The 25,933-nt window shown below is 37.9% G+C and overlaps 1 protein-coding gene across 3 annotated transcripts in view; it reads right to left on the minus strand.

Moving 5' to 3' along the window:
- Positions 1-576: 576 nt before the first annotated feature.
- The window catches only part of LOC132827786 (archaemetzincin-2), a 32,081-nt gene continuing 6,724 nt past the window's right edge, over positions 577-25,933 (minus strand). For all 3 annotated transcript variants that reach the window (XM_060844497.1, XM_060844499.1, XM_060844498.1), the window contains exons 2-7: positions 24,870-25,174; positions 19,647-19,820; positions 17,960-18,088; positions 15,996-16,159; positions 10,108-10,284; positions 577-2,251 (exon numbers count right to left, since the gene is read on the minus strand). In XM_060844497.1, coding sequence (XP_060700480.1) covers positions 2,114-2,251; positions 10,108-10,284; positions 15,996-16,159; positions 17,960-18,088; positions 19,647-19,820; positions 24,870-25,152 — 1,065 coding nt within the window. In that variant the 5' untranslated portion in view covers positions 25,153-25,174 and the 3' untranslated portion in view covers positions 577-2,113. The remainder of the gene's footprint in view (positions 2,252-10,107; positions 10,285-15,995; positions 16,160-17,959; positions 18,089-19,646; positions 19,821-24,869; positions 25,175-25,933) is intronic.

A 25,933-nucleotide genomic window follows, 5' to 3' on the forward strand; every position in this document is an offset into this window, starting at 1 on the left:
TCCTCAGTTTAAAGCACCATCTTATCCAATTTTCAGTCCACAGTCCAAAAAAATATTAAAACTGGTCTTTGTACCTGTTTGATACATTTGAATACTAACTTGACTAATAATATTTAAAAGTCCCTGTGGCAGCTTGAAATGAGCCAGGCACTTACAACATTCAGGGCTACAACAACATTGGCAATGACTGGCAGTACCACCCTAGCATTGTGGAGCAAGCAAAGGTTATTTTCCATCAAAATATTGAAGTGTATTGCCATCTAAATTAGTTTCACTCAGGCAGCATTCTTGTCATGGAATGCATTTTGTAATATAACAGGTCACTGTCATTGTATGGAAGCACTCAGTGTTATACAATGCATGAAAAGTAATTGAAATTTTTTGCTTGTGATAATACTTAATTTAAACTGTTGCTGAATGTAATTTTACAAGTTTTTGGTAAGAAAATATATTTTTGAAAATAGCCTAGATGTAGTTCCACAAGCACTCGAATTATGACCTTACTTGCAACATTTATTTACCTCCCAATATAAAGAGAAATAATCACATTACTAAAATAATAATTGCAAACAGCAGGAAATTTTGCAACCAAAATTCATGACAAATCTTTGAAAAGAATTATCTCGTGAAGATTAACAGTGAAAATCCCAAAACATATTTCACACTCACTTACATGCTCATAAAACACAAAAAGATCTGGAATGCCTAATTTTCGGCCATGGTCAAGCAGGCTTGAAACAAGAGTTTGGTCAGAGATTCAGACATCAGAGATAAGTCACTTCACCTTTATCTCTCCCACTGGGATTCTGTTGAGTTAGTTTCCCACAATGACACCAAGTGCCTTAGAGGGAAAAGAAAATCAATCTTCTAGTAGAGTCCTCAAGCTAACAGTAGGATCCTTATTTGCAGTTGTAAAATACCTAACGCTCGCTAGCAGGGAGGGTAACATACTTTTCTTTGGACTTACTATATGTAATTCCTTGCCACTATTTTGGAAAGTTAGGAGGCCGTGTAGTACTTAGAAGAAATTGCATAGTCGACTTTCTAGGTAATCGGTCCAGCTTTAAATCCTGTTGTGAATCTGCTTGTTTACATGTAAGAAAGGATAAACTAAATGCAGCTAATTATAAGTAAACCAATGCAATCCATAAAGCTAAAATACTTTCTCTTTCCTACTGCCATACATACTGCAAAAACCCAGAAAACAAGGTTCTAAATATCAATATAATCTCAACTTTAATTTGATGCCATGTGCCACAACATTCAACAGTTTTGATGAGCAAAAACATAATACTACTTTAGTGACTCAGTCTGAAAGTAAGTGCTATGCCTACTCCTTGGTTTTCTCAACCACTCAGCATTAGCTGTGCACATATATAATCTATGCACAAAAGCGCAAAACCTCCTAATTGAAACAAGTTTTACTCTAATGACAAGCTTCGATAAAGTGTGGAGCTGGAAAAAGCACTGCAGGTCAAGCAGCATTAGAGGAGCCGGGGATAGATGTTTCTGGTCAGCACCTTTCATCAGGACTCATGGTTTCCAATTCATGGGAATTGGCCATGCTAAATTACCCATAGTGTTAGGTGCATGAGTCAGGGGTAAACAATGGGGAGGGGAATGGGAATGGGTGGATTGATCTTCAGAGGGTAGGTTTGGACTTGTTGGGCTGAAGAGCCTGTTTCCATACTGTAGGGAATCTAATCCTCTAATGCTGCTAAGCCTGCTGTGTTTTTTTCCAGCTCCACACTTTATCAACTCTGACTTTCCACATCTGCAGTCCTCACTGTTTCCAACCTAATGATATGCTTCACTCATTTTCCTAAGTAGGAATTTTACATAATCCACAGCATATTTTCAACAACTGTGGCAAAAATGTCTTTGCTTCTTTATCAAAATGTACACCAAATTTTCTGAGACTTCCTGTAACAAAGCACGGATGCAGATTTATAAGATAATGCGCAATGTATACAATATTCTTTATTCAGTATCTAGTCACATCATTAATGATTTAGTAGAGCTTGGACTTCATGAATAATGAAAACTTCTTTGAAAGAGTTCAAAAGTATCCCACACCTCACCAGTGCCATCAGTAACTTGCATTTATTAAAGTTCACTCCTCCAAAACCTGCAGACACTGTAGCAACCATTCTTTCCAGTCTTTGAATGCATCCATGGGTTTATGAGATACCAGCACAGTTCCAACCAAAAACTCAGGATGAGAATCATCCTCAATCCATCTCAGCATAGCCTGAAAGATAAAAAAAGCAGAGATTAAGACATGCATTTTTGAATAGTTTGATCAAAATTAGTCACTAAACATTAGACAGGGAACGATGGTGGTACACTGGTAAAATCACAGGATCAGTATTGCGGAGGCCCAAACTAATGATCTTAGGATATTGGTTCAAAATTGCACCATGACAACTGGTGAAATTTAAATTCAATTAATCAATCTGGAAATGAATCTGAGACAATTATTGATGTCCATAAAAACTCGACTGGTTCACTCATGCCCATTAGGAAAGGAAACGTGATATCCCTACCCGGTCTGACTTGCATATTATTTCATATTCATAGCCATGAATCTTATCTCTGAGCTGGCCTTGCAAGCCACTCAGCTGGACAACAAATACTGTCCTTAAGTGATGTCACGTGCCATAAAAGAACAAAGAGAAAATAAATTATTGTTCATCAATTGATACAAACCAATGTGGCTCATTCTAATATCAGGTATTCTCATCAGAAAGTATAATTCTGAAACTGCAAGCACCATCAGTATTTCTTTATGACGCATTTTCTCAAGACATAGTTCCTATCAAGGATATGCTGAACTGGAAGCTCTGAATCATTCCTCAAGGTCAGCAATGTGACATATGAGTTATTGAGTTCTAAGGAAATCATTGGTCTAGCATGTTCTTAAAAATGTTGCCATAATAATGAAGATACGGCGCTCTTGTAATTCCGTGTTCTCATTAGCCATCTCAGCTATGTCTGTTGACTTCAACTTGTGACTAAACTAATTAACGTTTATGTTGAACCTTGTGACCATGGTTTATTAATTGAATTCACAGTTTCATTGTGGGATTTGAACCTATGCCCCACAGTATTAGCTTGGATCTGGACTTCTAATTCAATGCTCTGATCACAAACCACCATTTTTTAATAAGCTTTGAATTGCTTTCTTCACAACAGTGGCTTTGGGACAGTAACATTGTGTTTCAAAGTGATGCCTCACAACTACCTTCTGAAGGCTGATTAATGATGAGCAAAAAATGACAAGTTTACCATTCCATGAATGAATAAACAAATATAAAAATCTTTTCATCTGGTTGCTCTAACAATGCTACTTTTTTTTTATATATATGATTGACAAATGGCTGAAGAAAAAAGTCTGTAGTGATCTTTAATTTGGTTCCAAATTCAAGAAATGCATTTTTGAAGAGACAAAGGAACAGTTAATGTGATCTAGAAGCTGTGGTTCAGGGAACACTGCATCAAGTGCTGTGAGTACATATACATACACACCCAAAACAAAAAGGTGAGTGGAGAACCAACTCCTGAGCTCCTTCCAATAAACTCAGGACTTGGATCTCAGGGTGTGTGTACAAAGGAAGTTTGATCAGACAATAACAGCCACTTTATAAAGTAATTGGAAAATGTGCCAACCAATCAAATTTATACATGGAGACACACACTTCTCATTTTTGTGGAGTGCTGCATGCCCTGTTTTGGGATATCTAATTCAGCACGGTGAATCGCACAACTTCACAGCATTGTCATCTAGCCACAAATTGATAACCTTGATTGTGTCCAACATAAAAGTCTTTTTTTTATCCCTGCAGCTCTTATTTCATAAGAAAAACTGGAGAATTATTTCAGTTTTTGAGCAGCATAACATTAAATAACTCTTTCCTACACAATCAAGTTGTTTCAAATATCAATACAAATCTGGTTGTAAATTTGTTCACAGAGCTGGTAGGACCAAGACACATAAATAGAAAGTGGGACAGAACACCAGCACTTCACCAGAGGCTCACTGATGATGTTACCTAGCATGGTGATGAAATGTCTGAAGACAAAGCTGCCAGCTCAGTGAACAAACTGAACCTCAATCTGAGCTACAAATCTTCTCAAAAATCAATACAAGTTTGATGGTAATGTTAAAACATTTCGAGGTGGCTTCATCCCCACGGTTTTGTGGATGTTTTTACCCTCTGCAATACAGTCATAGAGTTGTACAGCATGGAAACAGCCCCTTTGATCCAACTTATCTATGCCAACCAGATGTCCTGGATTCTATTCATGTACCCATCCAGATACTTTTTCATCTTTTAATTGTACCAGCCTCCACCACTTCTTCTGGCAGCTCATTCCACATACCCAACAGCCTCTGCGTGAAAGATTTGCCCCTTAGGTACCTTCTAAATCTTTCCCCTCTTACCATAAACCCTTTAGTTTTGGACTCCCGTACCCTGGAAAAAAAACTTGGCTATTCACCCTATCCATGCCCCTCATGATTTTATAAATCACTATAAAGTCAGACCTCAGCTTCCGACACTCCAAGGAAGAAAGCCCCAAAAAAGCCCCTAATCAGTCTCTCCCTATTGCTCAAACCCACCACACCAAGCAACATCCTTGTAAGTCCATTTGACTGAATACCACATTACCTTTTCAATTGGATTTATGTAAGGTAATTATAGATTATAATTTTATTATTATTTAGAGTTATAGAGATGTACAGCATGGAAACAGACCGTTCTGTCCAACTAGTCCATGCCCAGCAGATATCCCAACCCAATCTAGTCCCACCTGCCAGCACCCAGCCCATATCCCTCCAAACCCTTCCTATTCATATGCCCATCCAGATGTCTTTTAAATGTTGCAATTATACTAACCTTCACCACTTCCTCTGGTAACTCAATCCATACACATACCACTTTCTACGTGAAAAAGTTGCCCCTTAGGTCTCTTTTATATCTTTCCCCTCTCACCCTAAATCTATGCCCTCTAGTTCTGGACTCCCTGACCCTAGGGAAAAGACTTTGTCTATTTATCCTATCCATGCCCCATATGATTTTATAAACTTCTATAAGGTCACCCTCAGCATCCGACACTCAAGGAAAAACAGCCCTAGCCTAGTCAAACTCTCCCTATAGCTCAAATCCTCCAACCCTGGCAAAATCCTTGTAAATCTTTTCTGAACCCTTTCAAGTTTCACAACATCTTTCCGACAGGAAGGAGACCAGAATTGCATGCAATATTCCAAAAGTGGCCTAACCAATGTCCTGTACAGCCACATGACCTCCCAAATCCTGTACTCAATACTCTGACTATTAAAGGAAAGCATACCAAACAACTTCACTATCCTATCTACCTGCAACTCCACTTTCAAGGAGCTATGAACCTGCACTCCAAGGAATTAAACTCCATCTGCCACTTCTCAGCCCATTGGCCCATTTGATCAAGATCCTATTGCAATCTGAGGTAACCTTCTTCGCTGTCCATTACACCTTCAATTTTGGTGTCATCTGCAAACTTACTAACTGTACCTCTTATGCTCACATCCAAATCATTTATATAAATGAAGAAAAGTAGTGGACTCCGCACTGATCCCTGTGGGCTCCAGTCTGAAAAACAACCATCCACCACCGCCACCCTCTGTCTTCTGCCTTTGAGTCAGTTTTGTATCCAAATGGCTAGTTCTCCCTGTATTCCATGAGATCTAACCTTGCTAACCAGTCTCCCATGGGGAACCTCGTTGAACGCCTTACTGAAGTCCATATAGCTCCCATCTTTCTTAAATCATTTTAAGTCTCTCTCCTCCACTATTATTCAGGAAGCTAATTCTATATGTTGGAAATGTAGAATTAGCTACCTTGTCCAACTGCATATTCAATGTAAAAAAAAGTATACCTCAGGTCGTTTTTGAGTAGTCAGCATTTCCTCATGTTCGAAGTTGACATATCTTAGTCATGATTTGGAGGTGCCAGTTTTGGACTGGGGAGTACAAAGTTAAAATTCACACAACACCCAGTTATTGTCCACAACCACCTGATAAAGGAGCAGCACTAAGAAAGCTAGTGCTTCCAAATAAACCTGTTGGACTATAACAGGGGCGGCACGGTGGCTCAGTGATTAGCGCTGCTGTCTCACAGTGCCACGGACCCGGGTTTGATTCCAGGCCGGGGCGACTGTCTGTGTGGAGCTTGCACGTTCTCCCTGTGTCTGCGTGGGTTTCCTCCGGGTGCTCCGGTTTCCTCCCACAATCCAAAGATGTGCAGGTCAAGTGAATTGGTCTTACTAAATTGCCCGTAGTGTTAGGTGCAGTAGTCAGGGGTAAATATAGGATAGGAGAATTGGTCCGGGTGGGTTACTCTTCGGAGGGTCAGTGTGGACTTGTTGGGCCAAAGGGCCTGATTCCATACTGTAGGAAATCTAATCTAATAACCTGGTGTGATTTTAGACATATCTTAGTATTAACAGAGCTCATTAAATTTTATTCCACCAGTTCTCAGTAAGCCAAAGTTCTCGGAAAAATCCTTCTGGTCACTGCAATAAATCAACTGACAAATGCAAACAGTTTCACTTCCTCAACAAAACTTGAAAATTGTCTCAATTCGCTTGGCATGGTTGTTAAGCAATCTGGGATTCATTTCAAAGGACGTTCAAAAGCATTTAAACATTCATTTTGGCTGAGTTTTCTCTGCAGAAGGGTGACTGATGGGAGGAAAACAGAATAAATAATTCTACAACCCAATCAACATTTGCCCAAGAGATGGTGATTCAAGTTCCAACTTAGTCTACAGTGCTCATCCTACATATAAAATATTGTGCTATTAACAGTGGCCATTTGCAAATGCATCTTATTTCCTGATAAAATGTATTGTTTTTAGTCAAAAGCATTGCTGGTGCTGCAAGTCTGAAATAAAACAAAATAATATGTAGCAGGTCAGGCAGCATCAATGGAGTAGAAATAATTGACTCAAGTAGAGATGACCTAAAATTGGAATAACCTAGTGAAATGTCCTCCTCTGCATAGATGATGTCTGACCAGTTTTTAGTCTTTTTCCAGTCTTTTATATGCTGCTGTACTTTTTATTCAAGAGAATACTCTTAATAAAATGCATTATAAAGGTAAATCAGAATTTATTAAAACAGACTTTTTATGACTACTAAAGGGAGATGGTGGTATTATCAATTTCATTTCACACTTTATTTTTATTACAAGTTCTTCAATAATTACATTTGAGTAATTTTTGCTCTAATTGATTTTCTACTTTTGTTACATTTCTTATGATATATAAAAGTGTCCTGATTCAATAAAATTCGCCACAAAGACAAAGAAACAAAATCTACTTAAGTACAGAAAATACCCCAGAATTTCCTGCAGTTGGTGAAGTTCTACAACTAGGGAGCACTGTTTCAAAATTAGGTGTCCCCTTTTTAAGGCAAAAATGAAGAGAAAATTCTTTTCTCAGTAGTTTTTGCAACTTTGGAACTTACTGCTTGAGAAAGTCGTGATAGCAGGGTCATTGAATATTTTTAAGGCAGAGGTAGACTGGTTTTTGTTAGGCTTGGGAATTAATGCTTTTTAGGGGCAGCTGGGGTGTGGGATTTGGAATACCGATTAGTATGTAAGTTAGTAACTTACTTACTTATCATCAACCTGAGCTACAAATCTTCCCAAAAATCGCTAATACAAACAGATTATTAATCATCATTTTATCAAACGGCAGAGCAGATTCAGGGGTCTGAATTGACTATTTCTGCTCCTATTTCATACTTTCATAATTTTATGGTACAGAAAGCAAATAAATTTGACCATCATATCTGCATGGCTCTGAAAAAAAATCTAGCCCTATTCTCTGGGGTTATCTTCCTATATTCTTTCAAAAATATAAAATCTTTATTCACTTCCACTTCAATGCTAGTATTAATTTTATTTCCACATTGTTTATGTTAAAGTTTTCCATGCCCTAAAAGCCTTCCAGGTAGTAAAAATACTATATTTTGTTTAATTCATTAGTGAACACTTTAAATATAGTCCCTATAGTTGCAGTTTGCCAATTGACTGAAATAGTATTCTCTATTTACATTATCCGCATTCCTCACAACTTTGAAAACCTTTATCAGATCTCTCCTCGGCTGTTCAATTGAAACAAGGTCTTTCTTTATGCTAGTTGTTGCACTAAGCTCCTCCAACAATTCAATTGTGGGGCACCACAATGACACTGCCCTAACCTCATTCTAGTCTTACCTAGTCACTGTAATTCAAATGATTGCTCATCTTTTTGCCCCTTCATGATCTGTGGAGACTCAATCTATGCTTCCAATTTAATAACGCATGGCTTTCCAAATTCAAATACTCCCATCTGTATAATTGATCTGACCCAAAGGGCACTGCAGTTTATTCCCTTCAGTACAATATGTATCTGTTTTGCTCTTATTTAACCAACGAAGTTGGAAAATTTCAAATATTATGCTTCCAGTTTTCAGTTTTGCTGTTTCACATTCTCCTCTTCAAATTATTCCCTCCTCTACCTTGACTTCTGTTTCCACGTCTAGCAACAACCCAGAACTAATAATTATTATAAGCTCACTGACTTCCAGCACTATCTTGACTGCAGTCCTTCATGCCCTATACCCTGTAGGACTTAATTTCATTCTCCAATCTCCACTGCATTTATTCTGATGTTATCTTCCACACTAGCAGTTCTGAGGGACAGATATGACACTCAATGTATCTTCAACATTTCCTGCATTTCTAACTCATCTCTCTCCCCTCACTGTGGAAATTCCCAGGGTTACTCTTGTCTTCACCTTCCAACCCATTAAGCTCTATGTTCAACAGATTATTTTTCACCATTTCTCCCACCTCCATAAACATCATTCTTTTCCCAGCCCTTACATAATTCCAATGGGATCATCCCCTTCATGATAACCTGGTTCTCTCCATAGCCAACTCTAGACATATCCTCTTCCCACAGTTTCTGTTCATGCAAACATAAGAGATGTAATACTTTTCCTATAATCTCCTCTCGTCCTCAATGACCATGGCCCCAAACAATCCTTTCAGGTGAAGCAGCAACTGACAACACACTTCTTTCAATGTTCAAAGTGTTCTCTCTTCTACACAGGGAATGCCAAATGTAGATTATATGGCTGCTTCATGAATTATCTCTGATCAAACTACAGCTTGACACTGAGCTGCTGATGGTATGAATTTTAATTCTCAACTTTGCTCTCATGCTGACATCTATCTTTGGCTTGCTGCACCAGTGCAGGAAGCTCAACATAAGTTTAAACAAAATGCACCACATCTTTCAATTAGGCACTTTACAGCTTCCTAAATGCATTGAGTTCAACAATTTCATACTGTATTTTATTTCCTTTTATTTCCTTTTGTTTGTGTGTTTCAGTTTTTCTCTTACTTTTGTTTTCAGCACTCCTGCTCTAGGCACATCTTTTGTTTCTTCATTTCTCTCACCGCCCAATTAACATTTCCTTTGACCCTATAAGACTAACTCTGCTATTGTCAAATTTCTTGTCTTCCACGTTATTATTGAACTTCCCTTTTGTCCTTGTCTCACCCACCCCTTTCTTAATACTCCATTGCATTTTTAAATTTTCCCAGCTCTGATGAAACATCTTTGATTTGAACATAAATTCTTTCTATCTCCATGGGGTGTTTTGATACCAGGTGATTTACAGCATCTTCTATTTTTATTACAGTACTATTCACCTTTGTTTTGCATAACTTATTTTGAAAGTGACTCTACTAATTTGATTCTCATTGCAAGAATTAATTTTGTTGCATAATCTGCTGGTACAACATGGAATAGTTATACAATTCATATGAGGTGACATCATTTATGTTTAGAAATATTTTGTGATTTGTGCCACAATGAATATCACTTCATTTTTGTTCTGTCAGCTCAAAAGAACTTTACTTTCAATCTCTAGCCATTAGGAACTATTTTGCAGAAAATTACTGCAAGCATTTTTTTTTGTGAAAATTAAATTATTATAATTAATGAAAAAAAACTTATTTCAAACTTACCATAATTCAGAGAAATATAAAACTATCAGGAACTTTTACTTTACCTTATATCTCTCTTGAATGTCAAAGTTAATGGCGTACTGCAGTTTTCTTAGGCAAATAGGGCAAAGATCAATTGGCCGTCGATCAGACTCCTCTAAATGGTTAGAACCCTGCATTACACATTGCAACCACTGGCAGTGATGCATGCCGAAAATATGTCCAATTTCATGCGTTAAAGTCTAAAAATACAACAAGATTTATGAATTGAAAAATAAGAAGGTGATGTAACAACCTGAAAGGTATTTTATCAAAGCCAATTTTAAAAGGTTTGTTTTTCAATTGAACCAGGCTATGGTTAAATATGAAAAATAATGAACATTTTCAGGTTTTTTTTGAAAGCTATATCTTTCAACTTTTACAGAAAGTTCTGAAGCCATTTTCTAGTTCCTGAAAATATAATGCAGACTATGATATTTCTGATCCAATGTTATCTGTGCGATACCATTGGATTGATTGCATCCTTTTAATTTAATCTGCTTCAGAATGGATAGTTAGAGAGATTTCAACAGTACACAAGAGATAAATGATCAATTTATCTATTTTTCATGACATCAGTTGAAAGATAAATGTCGATCAGGGCATCAGAAGAATTACCATACTCTTTGAAGACTGCCACAAAACTTTTAAGTCCATCTCAGCCTTAACACAATGCTAACCCAAACATAGATAAAAGAATGTGAACAGAATAACCAAAATAACTAAAAATAATTATCAAACTTTGCTCAACTCAAAGACTGTCATGAAGTTTCATGTAACTAAATCAAGCTTTCAATTTGGTTAAGAAAACAAAAGCTCTTCAAATGATGCATGACTGAGAATTTATTTAGTAAACAGTTGAGCAATATGAATTACCCCAGTTAAGTTTATGTTAGGAACGTTATAATTTGCTTCAGCATTTCTAAGAAAACTGGACCCACATGCTTGGCATTACTTGGGATGTATGTTAAAACTCTTACGATCAAATAGCCTGCAGACTCTCAATGTAGCATAACACTACTCAGTTGAGTTATCAGAAGGCATTTGTTGAACCATATCAAAAAGAAGTGAACGCTTTGATCGCAAAATATTAGTATTTATATAATCACGGGTTCTTGACACAACTGCATCACAAACAGGTAAGGTTCCCTGCAATGTCTTGATTACAATCAGAAATGTTGCAAAAAAGAACAATTTATTTGCATGCTTCAAACTTCTATGTATGTTCCAGAAGGTCACAGCACCAATTAATTTATTCTGGAAATACAGCCACTGATGTTATTAGGCAAACATGTAGTCTATCATCCCATAATAATGTCTTTCAAGCCTTATCAGATAAATAATAACCTATTTCCTGCACTGTTAGCTGAAAGATGAACACAGGAAGAGTTTCTCTGTACTGAAAGGAAGATGAAGCCTGGGATAATATCGAAACTGAAATATGCCATGACTGACAATTACTACTGTAACACTATCCTAATGACATTTCAGCAGAAAACGTCCTACATTGAAGTACACAGAACTTACAGCATCAAAAATTTCATTCCTGCACCTATTTCTTGTCCTTCCTTCTCTGGTTGCATCAGCATAGTTAGAACATAGAACATTACAGCGCAGTACAGGCCCTTCAGCCCTTGATGTTGTGCTGACCTGTGGAACCAACCTCAAGCCTATTCACCCCACTATTCCATTTTCATCCATATGTTTATCCAAAGATCATTTAAATGCCCTTAAAGTTGGTGAGTCAACTACTGTTGTAGGTAGGGCATTCCATGCCCCTACAACTCTGAGTAAAGAAACTACTTCTGACATCTATCCTATATCTATCATCCCTCAATTTAAAGTTATGTCCCCTCATGCTAGCCATCACCATCTGAGGAAAAAGGCTCTCACTGTCCACCCTATCCAACGCTTTGATTATCTTATATGTCTCAATTAAGTTACCCCTCAATCTTCTTCTTTCTACTGAAAACAGCCTCAATTCCCTCAGCCTTTCTTCATAAGACCTTCCCTTCATACCAGGCAAGGTGGCACAGTGGTTAGCACTGCTGCCTCACAGCACCAGAGACTCGGGTTCAATTCCCGACTCAGGCGACTGACTGTGTGGAGTTTGCACATTCTCCCCGTGTCTGCGTGGGTTTCCTCTGGGTGCTCCGGTTTCCTCCCACAGTCCAAAGATGTGCAGGTCAGGTGAATTGGCCATGCTAAATTGCCCGTAGTGTTAGGTAAAGGGGTAAATGTAGGGGAATGGGTGGGTTGCACTTCGGCGGGTCGGTGTGGACTTGTTGGGCCGAAGGGCCTGTTTCCACAATTTAAGTAATCTAATCTAAATCACCTCTGAACCCTTTCCTTCCTATAATGTGGTGACTAGAACTGTACACAATACTCAAAGTGCACACTAGAGTTTTGTACAGCTGCAACATGACCTTGTGGCTGCGAAACTCAATCCCTCTACCAATGTGTCTTCTTAACAACCAGTTAATTCTTCCTTCCACTCTCATATGCTTATTTAACTTATCCTTAAAAATTCTTTTTACTCACAGCAGTTATTCCCTGTAATGATATGATTTGAAGAGGAACATACTAATTAGCAAGTAACCAGCATGGAGAAAACGTGATTTTGCAGCATGTAGTATTAGAGAGTGCCGCTGTACTGTCCAATAAAGTAATTGTTGAACTTAACAATTCTGACTAATGAGCAAACAAGAAATAGAATCTACACCAATTTACTAGTTCTGATGTGAGATTAGTAAGTTTATGTTGGTAAATACAAAACTACAACAGTGCTCAGCAGAGGATTTTCCCAGACAATTTGAAGACCATATGGAAAAGTCTCAGACAGGATTCTGAATAGTACAGAAGCTCAATGTACTTCAAAACCTCAGGAAACAAAATTAATATGTAAACTGAACTGGCTAAACAGTGAGTACATAATAGAATCAATGGATCATGTGAGCGGAGAGTCAAAAAGCAGCTGAGTCATCAAGATATCATCAGGTCTTGCGTCCAATTAAAGGTAAAAGTAAACAAAACACAAAACCTCTGCCATCGCCAAAAGCAGAACAGGCAGAAAGAAGAAGGAAAATATACGCAACAGCTGCATGATAAAATATTGCTAGAGTATCAAAGCTAAAAAATCCTCTGTATATCAATAACATTCATAAAATACAGAGAGCTTCAGGAAGATCACCAACAACCTACACCAATTGAATAAGGCCATAGTATTTGACTTCTTGATGGCTATCATATATTGACCAGTCTCTACCTTTCGTATTTCCCAATACTCACTCTCAGAATTTTTCCAGCCAGTTAAGGGCAGTTTCTGCAGCATGCTGGGTTATAATATCCTGGAAAATGTTGTTGGGCTGGGATCCTAATGCCATCATACCTCTTCCTGCTTTCCCTGTGATGGGCTATGTGTTCAGCAGGGAACACACCTGGGTTTAGCAGGAAAACTACTGAGGTATGAAAGATAGCACAATAAAAAAATGAGCTGTCAATCACCATTTTGAAGATGACAAGTGCACAACAGAAAATCATCCCAGAATGAAAGTGACCTGATAAAGAATAAAACCAGAAAGACTAAACCATGAAATGTTACTGCTGAAATGTGAAAATGCTTCTATCTAAATTACTGATTTCATTGGACACATCAATATAGTGAAATTTATATCAAGTGCATGGACAGCATCAGCTTACTGCCTGTGAATCTTCCCTGGAACGTGGGGTATAAATATTCTGCAGTTGGTTACACCAAGAAACAGGTGTTGTGCACTCTAGCTAAGCAGTCAAAGCAACAGGACAGCAACTCCAGCAGCAGTAATCACATGATGTTACGAAGGAAAATAGAGCACTGAATACATATTAACACCACTTCCCACCCTATCTCTTGCAAAAATGCCATCCCGTATTCCCAATTCCTCTGCCTCCGCCTTATCTGCTCCCAGGAGGACCAGTTCCACCATAGAACACACCAGATGGCCTCCTTCTTTAGAGAACGCAATTTCCCTTCCCAAGTGGTTAAAGATGCCCCCCCAACGCATCTCGTCCACATCCCGCATCTCCGCCCTCAGACCACACCCCTCCAACCGTAACAAGGACAGAACGCCCCTGGTGCTCACCTTCCACTCTACAAACCTTCGCATAAACCAAATCATCCGCCGACATTTCTGCCACCTCCAAAAAGACCCCACCACCAGGGATATATTTCTCTCCCCACCTCTTTCCGCCTTCCGCAAAAACCGCTCCCTCTGTGACTACCTGGTCAGGTCCACTCTCCCCTACAACCCACCCTCCCATCCTGCCACCTTCCCCTGCCACCACAGGAACTGTAAAACCTGTGCCCACACCTCCTCCCTCACCTCTATCCAAGGCCCTAAAGGAGCCTTCCACATCCATCAAAGTTTTACCTGCACATCCACTACTATCATTTATTGTATCCGTTGTTCCCGATGCGGTCTCCTCTACATTGGGGAGACTGGGCGCCTCCTAGCAGACGCTTTAGGGAACATCTCCGAGACACCCGCACTAATCAACCACACCGCCCTGTGGCCCAACATTTCAACTCCCCCTCCCACTCTGCCGAGGAAATGGAGGTCCTGGGCCTCCTTCACTGCCGCTCCCTCACCACCGGACGCCTGGAGGAAGAACGCCTCATCTTCTGCCTCGGATCACTTCAACCCCAGGGCATTAATGTGGACTTCAACAGTTTCCTCATTTCCCCTTCCCCCACCTCACCCTAGTTCCAAACTTCAAGCTCAGCACTGTCCCCACGACTTGTCTGGACTTGTCCGGCCTAGCTCCTTTTCCACCTATCCACTCCACCCTCTCCTCCCTGACCTATCACCTTCATCCCCTCCCCCACTCACCCATTGTACTCTATACTACTTTCTCCCCATCCCCACCCTCCTCTAGCTTATCTCTCCACGCTTCAGGCTCTCTGCCTTTATTCCTGATGAAGGGCTTTTGCCTGAAACGTCGATTTTGCTGCACTTTGGATGCTGCCTGAACTGCTGTGCTCTTCCAGCACCACTGATCCAGAACTGCTGCAAGGTTTCCAGCATCTGCAGTCATTGTTTTTACCATATTAAATCTATGTTCTCTACAATACAGTATCATCTAAAAACTAAGGAGTTGATGTCACCAAAGGGTACCTTGCTACTACAAGTTTGTTGATTATACCATGAAAATTGAGTGAAAAGACTTTTCTTAAGACGACGCTGGAAGATTCACCCTGGGTACACCAGGGTGGAATCCAAAAGGAGTTTGGGATTTCATGCAAGTAACTAAATGTCTACTCCATGCAACGTAATGTACAAAAGTGGCATAGTGTTTTCTATCATGTTTAGCAGTAAATGAGAAGGACTTTTTAAAAAGTTCTGTGTATTCGGTGCAATCTATTTGGTAAGGGCTATTGGCTTCCTGCCATCCACAGAGAAGAATCATCAGGCCATAAATTTTGCACATCTTCCATTCGTGCCATAGGAATTGCTCTCTTACACTGGTTGGTTTCCTCTAATCACTGTTGCCAGAATATGCAGAGAATGCTGACTTACAGGATGCACGACGTTCTCCATGCAGAAAGACCAGCTTTAACATTAGCTCAGAAACAACACAAAACAATCAAGAAATGTTTAAGTACATATGATACGTGAAAGGGATTATCAAAATTCATGGTCACAGATGATATCTATTACTCAGATTTTACTTAAGCAAAAATGTTCAAGGATTCCCAATTAGCCACATGCTGCTGGCATATTGGCCTACACACTAGTTTCAATCTCAACTGTCTGATTCAGAGATAAGGTGCTTGTAATTGAGCCAAGATGCCATGGACATGAAAAAGTACAACTCTACTACTATTTAAATCAACTGTTTCCAACCACAGCATTTTCATTTCTGCAAATACACCCACCTTGCATGATCTCAGCAGCAACTTGCTTGCAATAGGTGGTGTGTAGTATCCTTCAAAAACAGAATAATCGTCAGGAGCCAGATGTTTCTTTTTCTTCAGCTTTCCTTTATAGTTTGTGGTGTAAAAGTCATCATCATATCTAGCAAAGCTAAAAACACCCATTCCTATAAAAGATACATAAGTTCAGTACTTTTCTCTCTCCTGACCTGTAGAAGCAAATTTAAATAACATCTTCAATTAACTAACTCAAAATCTATTTTAGCAAAAATACATTAATATTTCATTATATCAATCAATAAGTTGCTTTGTATTTCCAAACCATTTAAGAATTGAAAAACACTCAGAGTATTAAATAAAATTTATACATTTTCCACAAAATATGAAAACTATCACGATTCCCAGCTGCAATGAACAGAAACTGGACAATGTATTCAATTACTGGACAGAATTTGGTTCACTTTCCAATGTCATCGAAAGTGATGCAAAAGTCCACAAATATTTCACCTAATCAAGACAGAACCACATACAACTGAGACAAACAATATTCGCGATAATTAGACATCTGTGTGGAAGTAGTCATCTGTAGAGTGGGTCCCAGGATTTTAACACCAGGCCAGTGAAGGAACTGTGATCTAGTTCTAAGTCAGGATCTGTGGCTTGGAGGGGAACTTGCATCTATTTTCCCAGTATCCATGAATTTGTTAGCAATATCCAAGAAAATAATAAGAACAGCACTACCATCCTTTACAAGGGCACAGATAGATTTATATAACTGACTTTTTCAACAGAACTCTCCTCCCTCCAGTCTGAGCCTATAATAGCTCGATATTTGATGCAACTCTCAAGTTAGCTCCAATGAATAAAACACAGTTCTAATTGCTTGGTAAATTGGTAAATCCTCTGTTTCTGTCAAGACTTTCAATGAGAAAAAGAAGCTATAGTAAGTCAATGAACTCCACCTTAATTTAGTTGATATTCCACGATTCTGATTAACTCCACCTTTCTACATTACCCCACATATCTCTTGAGTCTCCGATATGAAAAGTCTTTCACCTCAGACTCCACTCAATGACTGAGCAACCACTGTTTTCATCGAGAACTCCAAAGATTCATAACCCGGAGTGAAGAGATTTCTTCTCATCTCAGTCTCAGAGTTCAGCTATTAGTGACTGTTTGCAATTCCCAGCCATGAAAATGCTTTTTTAAAATTCATTCACAGAATGGGAGCATCATTGGTTCGGCCAGCACTTATTATCAATCCTTAACTGTCCTTTCCAAGTTGGTAAGAAACTGCATTCATGAACCCCTGCAATCCATCTTGTATATTGGCACATGCTTTTATGGAGGGAGTCCCAAGAATTTGACACCAGGCCAGTGAAGGAACTGTGATCTTGTTCCAACTCAGGGTGTGTGGCTCAGAGGGGAGCTTGCAGGTGAAAGCAACTTGCATCTATTTTCCCAGTAACCATCCTGTCAAGCATGTAATTCTTCCAAATTCTGGGGAATAAAGGCCTAATCTTCCCAATTTCTCCTCAAAGGACTGTTCTCTCATCCTCGACTCTAGTTTTGGAAAACTTTGCCATATCCCCTCTATGTGATCTATGTTCTTCCTTCGATAAGGAAACCAAAATTAAAGATAGTACTGCAGGCAAAGGTGATTAATAATCTGTTTAAATAGAATAACGCTTCCCCACAAGTGAGCTCTTCATTAATAGCACTTTAGTTACTTTGTTCTGCTCTGTCCTGACTTGTTCAGAGGACCAGAACAAGGGTCAAGATGAGAAATTAAACCATATACAATTCCTGTAAATGTTGAGAGGTTTGGATAAGTTGTAACGTACATAAAATAAATAATTTTACAAATGAGCCTCTCATCAGGAAAGTACAAACGTTACTAAAAATATTTAAATTCAAATGAAAACAAAAGAGACATGGGAAATAAATGCATACATTTATTTATTTACCTTCTGTAAGAGATGCCTGTCCAAACACAAAATTCCAGGATTCTTCAGGATAAAGATCAATCATTGTAATTCCAACAATACAGAAAGCATCTTTGGGTTTTTTCTTCTGCAGGTACTTAAGAATACTACCTAAATGAAAACAATTCAAATGACAAACTTGAAAATACACATTACTAACACTACTCAAAACTAGATACTCTACTACCAGAAACTTGTGCATATCCCTATCCATTGAAAACAAATGCTTAAATTACACTAACAAATCTTCAGTTATTTCTCCAACAAAACGCTGCAAACTTCCAGCCACAAAGGGGCAGTGTAGAAATGTGGAATGAAATATTTCCAACCTTTTCTGGAATAAGTTCCAAAGTCAAATGGATACTTCCTAATTCAATAGATGCCTAAAACTGAACACAACCACCAAATATAGTGCACCAACACAGCAATTTCATTGCCAAATTTCTGCTTTCCCATTCTAGTGATGAAATTCAACATGGCACAGCTTTTTTTGATTATATTTTAATCACTGACAAGCTAACTTTTAGTTACATCAGAACCATCACTATTCAGACCATCAAACATATTCTGCCATTCTAGATCATAACTGATCAATACCATGTTCTGCACTATCACCATTTTCCTTAATGGAGTTAGTCCCTCAGAGGCTATCAATTTTCTGTCTTGAACCTGTTCAGTGATTAAGCTTCCAAAGGGTTCTAGAGTACAAAATTCCAAAGATTCACCACACATTGAGTGAAGAAATTCCTTATCTCAGTGTTAAACAGTCTGACACTTGTCCTTAAGTTCCCTGGTTCTGAAGAAACTGGCCAAATGAAACATCCCATCGGTATCTACCCTGCCATACCTCATGAACATTTTGTATGTTTCAATTAAATGACCTCTCATTCATAAAATTCTACAAACTAATGATTGACGTACTTCTTCTCATGACACAATCCTACCAAATCAAGGATTTATCTGGTGAGCCTCCATGAACTCCCTCTGGCAAGTATATACTTCTTTAGATAAGGACACTCAAACTGTACTTAATACTCCAGGTGAGGTCTCCCCAAGTCTCTATACAACTGCAGCAAGACATCTTTATTTCTGTATTCTGTATTCAATTCCATACTATGTATGGAGCTCAAAAGTCCTTGATGGGTTCAAACAGTACTGCAATAAGTCAGGGAGTTCAGCCACATTCAATCAAGAGGCTTGGCCATGGTCAATCAGATGTTCAGTCCAAACCAAAGTCCACAGATCCAGATCTCTGTAATCTGAGGATTGGTCCACTTCAGTCCTGCAGATCATGTGCAATCAGTTTGGGGGTTACAGGCAGGTCAGTTGGAGAGCTGTGCTACCCCAAACAGGCTTAGAACATGGAGAAAATTAATGTTGTACAACATTACAAATATCTTTTCTTACTACAAAAATTACTTAAGATAAATTTGACCGAAACACACACACACACTTTGGAAACCTTCAGTCTAACAAGTTCCATCTATCTGAACGTTGGGGTCTTGGGAAGTCACAATGACACAAAGTGACTCCATTCATTTCATCTTGTACTTAACTCGATATACTATTAATAGTGGATATGCTATAACAAATTGATAACTCGTGTGTAATTTCTAATGCACATACCACTTTGATCAACATATATGAGAATAATTTAATACAGTATTACCTGTATGTATCTGCAGATTGTGTGAATATGCATTGACACGGAACACACAGCCAATTTGGGATACTGAAACAGGATCCAAGAATTTGATCTTCAGGCCATAGAAAAATGACTCACAGTATTCCTTTAACCAGTGGATGTATGTCTCAGTAGCTGTCTGTGAATCACCAAATGAACCTGAAAGCAGAAAATAAACAGAGTAAGCAAAAAGGAAATGTTTTAAAACTTTGGAAATTTTGAGTACTGGTTGAAATATATGATTTTTGATGTGGTATTTTTATATCAAAACCAGCTATCAATATTAATGAAAAGGCTGGTTTTGATATAAAAATACCACATCAAAAATCATATATTTCAACCAGTATAAAATCCCAAAATAATAATTTTATTTAGTTTCCTGGCAAAATATTGTAAAGCAAAAACAAAAGATTGTGAACTCTGGAAATCCTCAGCAGTTCTAGCTCCATTTGTGAAGAACAACTCATTTAATGTTTCAGATCTTAGACTTTTCATCAACATTAGAAAAAGATTGGAATTTAATAGGTTTTATGCATTGAAAGGATGTAAGATTGGAAGAATACAAAAAATGTATAACAGAAGAACTGCTGTCCTGAAGAATGGTCACTGGACCCAAAATATTAACTCTGATTTCTCTCCACAAATCCTGCCAGACCAGAACTTTCCAGCAATTTCTGTTTTTGTTGTAAAAAATAATGTATGGTGGGGGTGGATGGCAGAAGAGATTCAATAACTAAACACTCATGGTACAAGGCCAAAGGAAGTGGTAATGGCACAAGTAAAGAAACAAATCATGTGTCCAAAGAAGGTATGAATGGCAGAAACCTGAATGGCTGCCATCAAAAGCAAAGGAAGTGAGAGAGATAAACAAAATAAAATTCCTGGGGTTTTGGTGAATTTTGTCTCTAAATCAATTGTGTTTCTGTGCATCTACAACCTTTATCTTTTCATAACATCTATCACCCAACTACTTAATTGCTGTCCCAAGATGCATAACCTCTAATTTTTTTCTCACAATAATTGCATATGTCATCAATCTGCAAATTCCACCAATGCCATTCATAGTCTTCCTCACTGTATGTAAAACTTCCTAGTTCTGTTACATTAATAAATGTAAAGATCATGTTTGTTCTACCCAAATTCAATCATCTCAAGATGGTTTTGGACCATTCCCACATCCAGACAACATTCATTTACTCAATTCTTTGCTTCCTGTCCATCATTTCTGTTCATGCAGTAATATTTTCTTATCACACAAGTGTCTTGTAAGGCATTATATTAGTTGCATTTTGAACACTATTTACTGCATTGCCCGCATCAACACAGACATTCACCAAACACAACTGCCCTTGTTTACATTCTGTTGACTGTCCTTCATTTATTACAGATTTTTAAATCCTTACTACTTTTACCAGAAAAGATAACAAACGTTTGTCCACAACTGGGAGACTAAATGACCTTTGGAAAATTTATGCTGACTGCTTTAGTCACACACACTAATTTTATTTGACAATATCTTGCATGCACACAATACAAATATACTTTTTATGCATATATTTAACAAACATTTACCACTTTTCAGTCCCAATAAAACACTTGACATCAAAAACCATACTGTTGACTATTCATCAAATAACTTCTTCAACCAATGTCCAAAAAGGTAAAACTACATATACAAATTTGTATCTTGATACTTTCGGTCCACTTCCAGCAGTGTGCAATTAGGTGCAACTGGATAGAGTATTAGCAATATGTTGCTAAAACTTTAGACAACACTTATCTATAGCCAATCAATTTATCTATCCCTCTCTTGATGGACAAACATGTTATGTTGGTTACATTTTGGTCTCAACGCACAAAATTGTTTACTTTCTGTAAGATAAGGTGAGGAGCTGGGAAAAATCAAAATTGAGGTACCACTGTGCCAATACTGGCAGAAGGAGGAAACTGTGCTCAGTAGCTGAGAGCATGTGGATCTCTACTGCCAATAAGACAAGTCCTGAAGGCAGAATTGCCTGCTGGTGACATATCCCCCAGGCTAGAGAGGTACTTGGAATTGGAGTAGGACCAGGTATAATGATCCAAGCAAGCACCAAACACCAGAGGTAAGATTGAAAAGGGTTCTGCTAAGCAAGTATAACTGGCTTAAACAAACGTACCATGCAGAACCACAAGGTTAATAATCTCAAGATCACTACATAATCCAAAAAATCAGTGTAGATTAAATAAGTAAGAGAGTTAAGCGCATAGCTGAAAGATGGGGAAAAATTATTTTCAGGTTATGGGATACAGAACCCACTACTGTGGAAGGAGAGAGAGCCTACCATTGGGATTGCATTCAATTGAACTGCACTGTCACCTAGCCAATCATCTACCAACTAGCCGTGGAAAGGACTCAACGCTAAAAAGTGTATGGTTATTTTGGGAGCAGGGCTGGGGGTTGGGGGTAGGGGTGGGTGAGAGAAGACACGTGGAGGTAAAGGATTTAGATCGGAGAACGTTTGGAAATTAAAGAGAAAGGTAAAAGCAATAGTGTAAAGTTGCAATGCAGACATTGTAAACCAAAGTATGACAGGAACAACAGAGCCATTCTAAAACACCAGTATTTAAAGATCAGAATAATGTGATTAAAAATAATTAAAGGCTCTTTAACTGAATGCATGCAGCATTTGTAAAAAGACACATGAATTAATTGCACAAACAGAAATAAATACAATTTGATAGCCATTACAGTGATTTGGTTGCAAATATTCAAGCATTTTTGATACATCAAAAGAATAGGAAATAAAGTAAAAGGGGAAGGTGGTAACTCTGTTAATCAAGGATGAGAAATAGGAAAGGAGTCACTGCTAGGTGTGGTTCATTGTCCCGCTGACAATAATTATACTGTCAAAAAAGTATAAAATCAAGAAATAATGGGATCTCTAACAAAAATCTTTTACAACCGTGAAATTTTAATTTTCATTTAAATTGGTCAAATCAAATTGGCAAAGGTAACCTGGAGATTAATAGACCATGATCAGGATTTCTGAGAACAACATCCTAAAATCAACCAGGGGAACAGGCTATTTTAGAACTGGTAATGTGTAATTTGAGAGAATTAATACATAGATGTTTTGCTAAAAGTTGGCTAAAGTTGAATGGAAAGATAGGCTTAGAAAGGTAAGATATCAAGGAAGCAGAGACAAATATTTAAAAACTCTCAGCAAAGATAAGTAAGAAACATTTTATGAGAAGGATGCATCATCAACGGCTAAGGAGATTAAGAATGACATCAAACTGAAATTTCAAAATCTACAAAAATATATAGAGGCAGGCCAAAAGATAGTGAATATTTTAGAAATTAGCAAAGAACTACTGAAAAGGAAAATAGAGAGCGGGGAGAAATTATAGTTGGAGAGTAAACTAGCAAGAATGTAAAAATATAGTAACATTTTCTAAGTATGAAAAGTAAAACAGTAGCAAAAGTGAGCCTTAGTCCCTCAGGAAGGGTGAGAATCTGGAATGAATAGAGAAACAAGGATATGACAAAAATTTGATCAAGTATCTTTTAATTTGTTTTCACAGTAAAAGATAAAACTGTTGCAGGAATAGTAGAAACGTCAAGGGCAAGAGTGAGAAAAGAACTTAAAATAATTACTAAAGTGAGCAGAAAAACTAAGGGTACAAATAACTGACAATTAACAGCCACATTATTACAGCACAGAAAGATGCCCTTCAGTCAAGTCCATGGCAATCAGCAAGTAATTAGACAAATTTAATATTGCCTTTATGGTAAGAGGAATGGAAAATAAAAATTAGGGAAAGTTTGCTACTACAACAAATGTCATTGGTGAGACTGCATTCAAAGATCCTTAGAAGCATTTTCCAAACCAACAATAACTTGCATCTTGAAGAACATAGGCAATAGATATATGGAAACACCAACAACTGTAAGCTCCTCTCCAAACCACTCCCTACCTTGAGTTGGAAATACATCTCCATTCTTTCATTGTTGCTGGTTAAAATCCTGGAATTCCCTCCCTAATGGTATTGTGGGTCAACCTACAGCGAGTAGACTACAGTGGTTAAAGAAGATAGCTCACCACCATCTTCTCAAGGGCGACCATGGATGAGCAATAATGATGGTTAGCCAGCAATGCCCACATCCCGTAAGTGAATAAAAAGGAGTACTATGTATAAGTTTATTCTCCTTAAAGGGGCATATACTTACATTGGAAGCAGGTCAGAGAAGATTCACTAGGCTGCTTCCTGGAATGAAAAAACTGTCCAATGTGAAAAGGTTGAGCAGATTAAGCCTATATTAATTGGAATAATTCTTGAGAATAGGAGATTATCTTATTTGGAGGCTTGACATGATCGACTCTGAGAGGTCTGCTTCTTTTCATGGGGGAATCTAGAACTGGGGGCACTTTAAAATAAAGGGTTTCCCAATTAAGACAGTGATGGGGAGCTTTTATCCTCTCAGTCACGTCTTTGGAATTTTCTTCATTAATAAAACATTCATATTCCCAAATTATAGACATTAATATAGAAGTCCTATTCAAATTAAACAAGATTCTCTGTTGACTAGAAGCTGACCATTTTCTAGTATAAACGCAGCCGAAGTGCAACTAAGAAGAAATAAAAGCCAGAAATCCAATTTTTGTTTCACTTTAAGTAGTTTCGGACATATCTTGGCACTGTGGGCACAACAAAAATTATACTGATCTTGAACAAGGTGCATCAGGAATGCAATTTAAACAAAACATGTCAAGATTTTAAAATGGGAAATTAGAATAAATAATACTTAAGTTCAGGATGATAATGTGAGCAAACAGAGGACTGAAATGCTGGATGGCCAGGAAGACACCAAGTTTTATGGAAGGAGATATGAGGAAAAGCGTGCAACATGCAAAATACTGAATTTATTTTAAAAATCATTTTGTTGTTAGAAAATTACAAGATGCCTCACATAAAAATTTGAAAGAAGTAACTTTGTAGAATCATAATATAAAGATGCCAACATCCCAGAGTACCACAGAGCTGCTCTCTCATTAGAGAGATCACTGTTATTGAGTTTCACCATGCCACAGGCAAGGGGCAAGGATAAGAAGACAGGTCCATGACCTTCATTGAACTCAGCAAGAGCAGGAACTGAACCCATACTTTGGCATTACAAATCACCCATTCAGTCAATTGAGCTAACTGACCCCTGTAGGATCATACCAATGGTCTGAATGTAAATAATGTTTTTCCCAGGAACTGGTGACTTCCTATGCGGACTACTGTAAAATGCGTAGAAATCTTGCTTTGGCTCTGGGTGGCTATGGATCCAGTCAGACTTCGAATGCAACACAATAGGTTTAAAAAGGTTGCTATTTGGCTGAAAAGCTTCTTCTAGGAGATGTTTCACTCTTGGACTGAATTTTTGGTAGAGGTCAATCACATCCTTATGGTTAGATATTAGTGCTGTCCTCAGCGTTGCTTCACTGTGTTGAATTGTCTCCATCAAGAGAAACAAATCAAAATCTCTAGAAAGAAAATAAATGAAAACTCTGTATTAAATTCAATTAAATAGCTGGTTCTTTTGCTTTCATCCAAACTTTCAACACATAATACCACAAGGAACTTCTTCACTGCTTCCAAAATAAAACCAGGTTTTTGTCCATTCACTTGATCTTACAAAGTTCCTTTACAACATTTTTGTTCAATCCACATTTAACTTCATATCATCCAAAAACCAAAAACACTTATCCAATCCTTTAACTAAATAATTTATAAATGTAAAAAAAAAGACTCTAGGGGACAATCATTATTTCCTACCCCTGTTCAGTTATTAAATCTGAAATATTAAGCTAATCTCAATAATGGTGGCCGTGACAACCATCACTGGCATAATAGCTTTTAGGACATCAGAGCTCCTATCTCAGCCTGGTCTACATGTAACTCAAAATGTGACTGATTATTAAATGCCCATTGAAATCACTGAGCAAACCACCTAACTGCAGGAAACTTAAGGATGGCAATAAATATTGGCCTTGCAAATGATTCCCATATACCATGAAAGGATAAAACCTCCTGACTATCTCTTACCTTTAACCTTTGATACACCTAGAAATATTTATACAAGTTTGTTTTGATTTTTGTCATTCTGACAAAAAGGCAGAGACTGAAAACATTTTTAGTTCTTTTTCCACAGATACCACCTGACATGTCTGGAATTTCAAGTATTTTTTGATTTTATCTTGATGATCCGGAAAGTTGTAGTACTGTGCTTTTATGATTTATCA

The sequence above is a fragment of the Hemiscyllium ocellatum genome, chromosome 25 (assembly GCF_020745735.1).
Source record: "Hemiscyllium ocellatum isolate sHemOce1 chromosome 25, sHemOce1.pat.X.cur, whole genome shotgun sequence".
NCBI classification, from domain to species: domain Eukaryota; kingdom Metazoa; phylum Chordata; class Chondrichthyes; order Orectolobiformes; family Hemiscylliidae; genus Hemiscyllium; species Hemiscyllium ocellatum.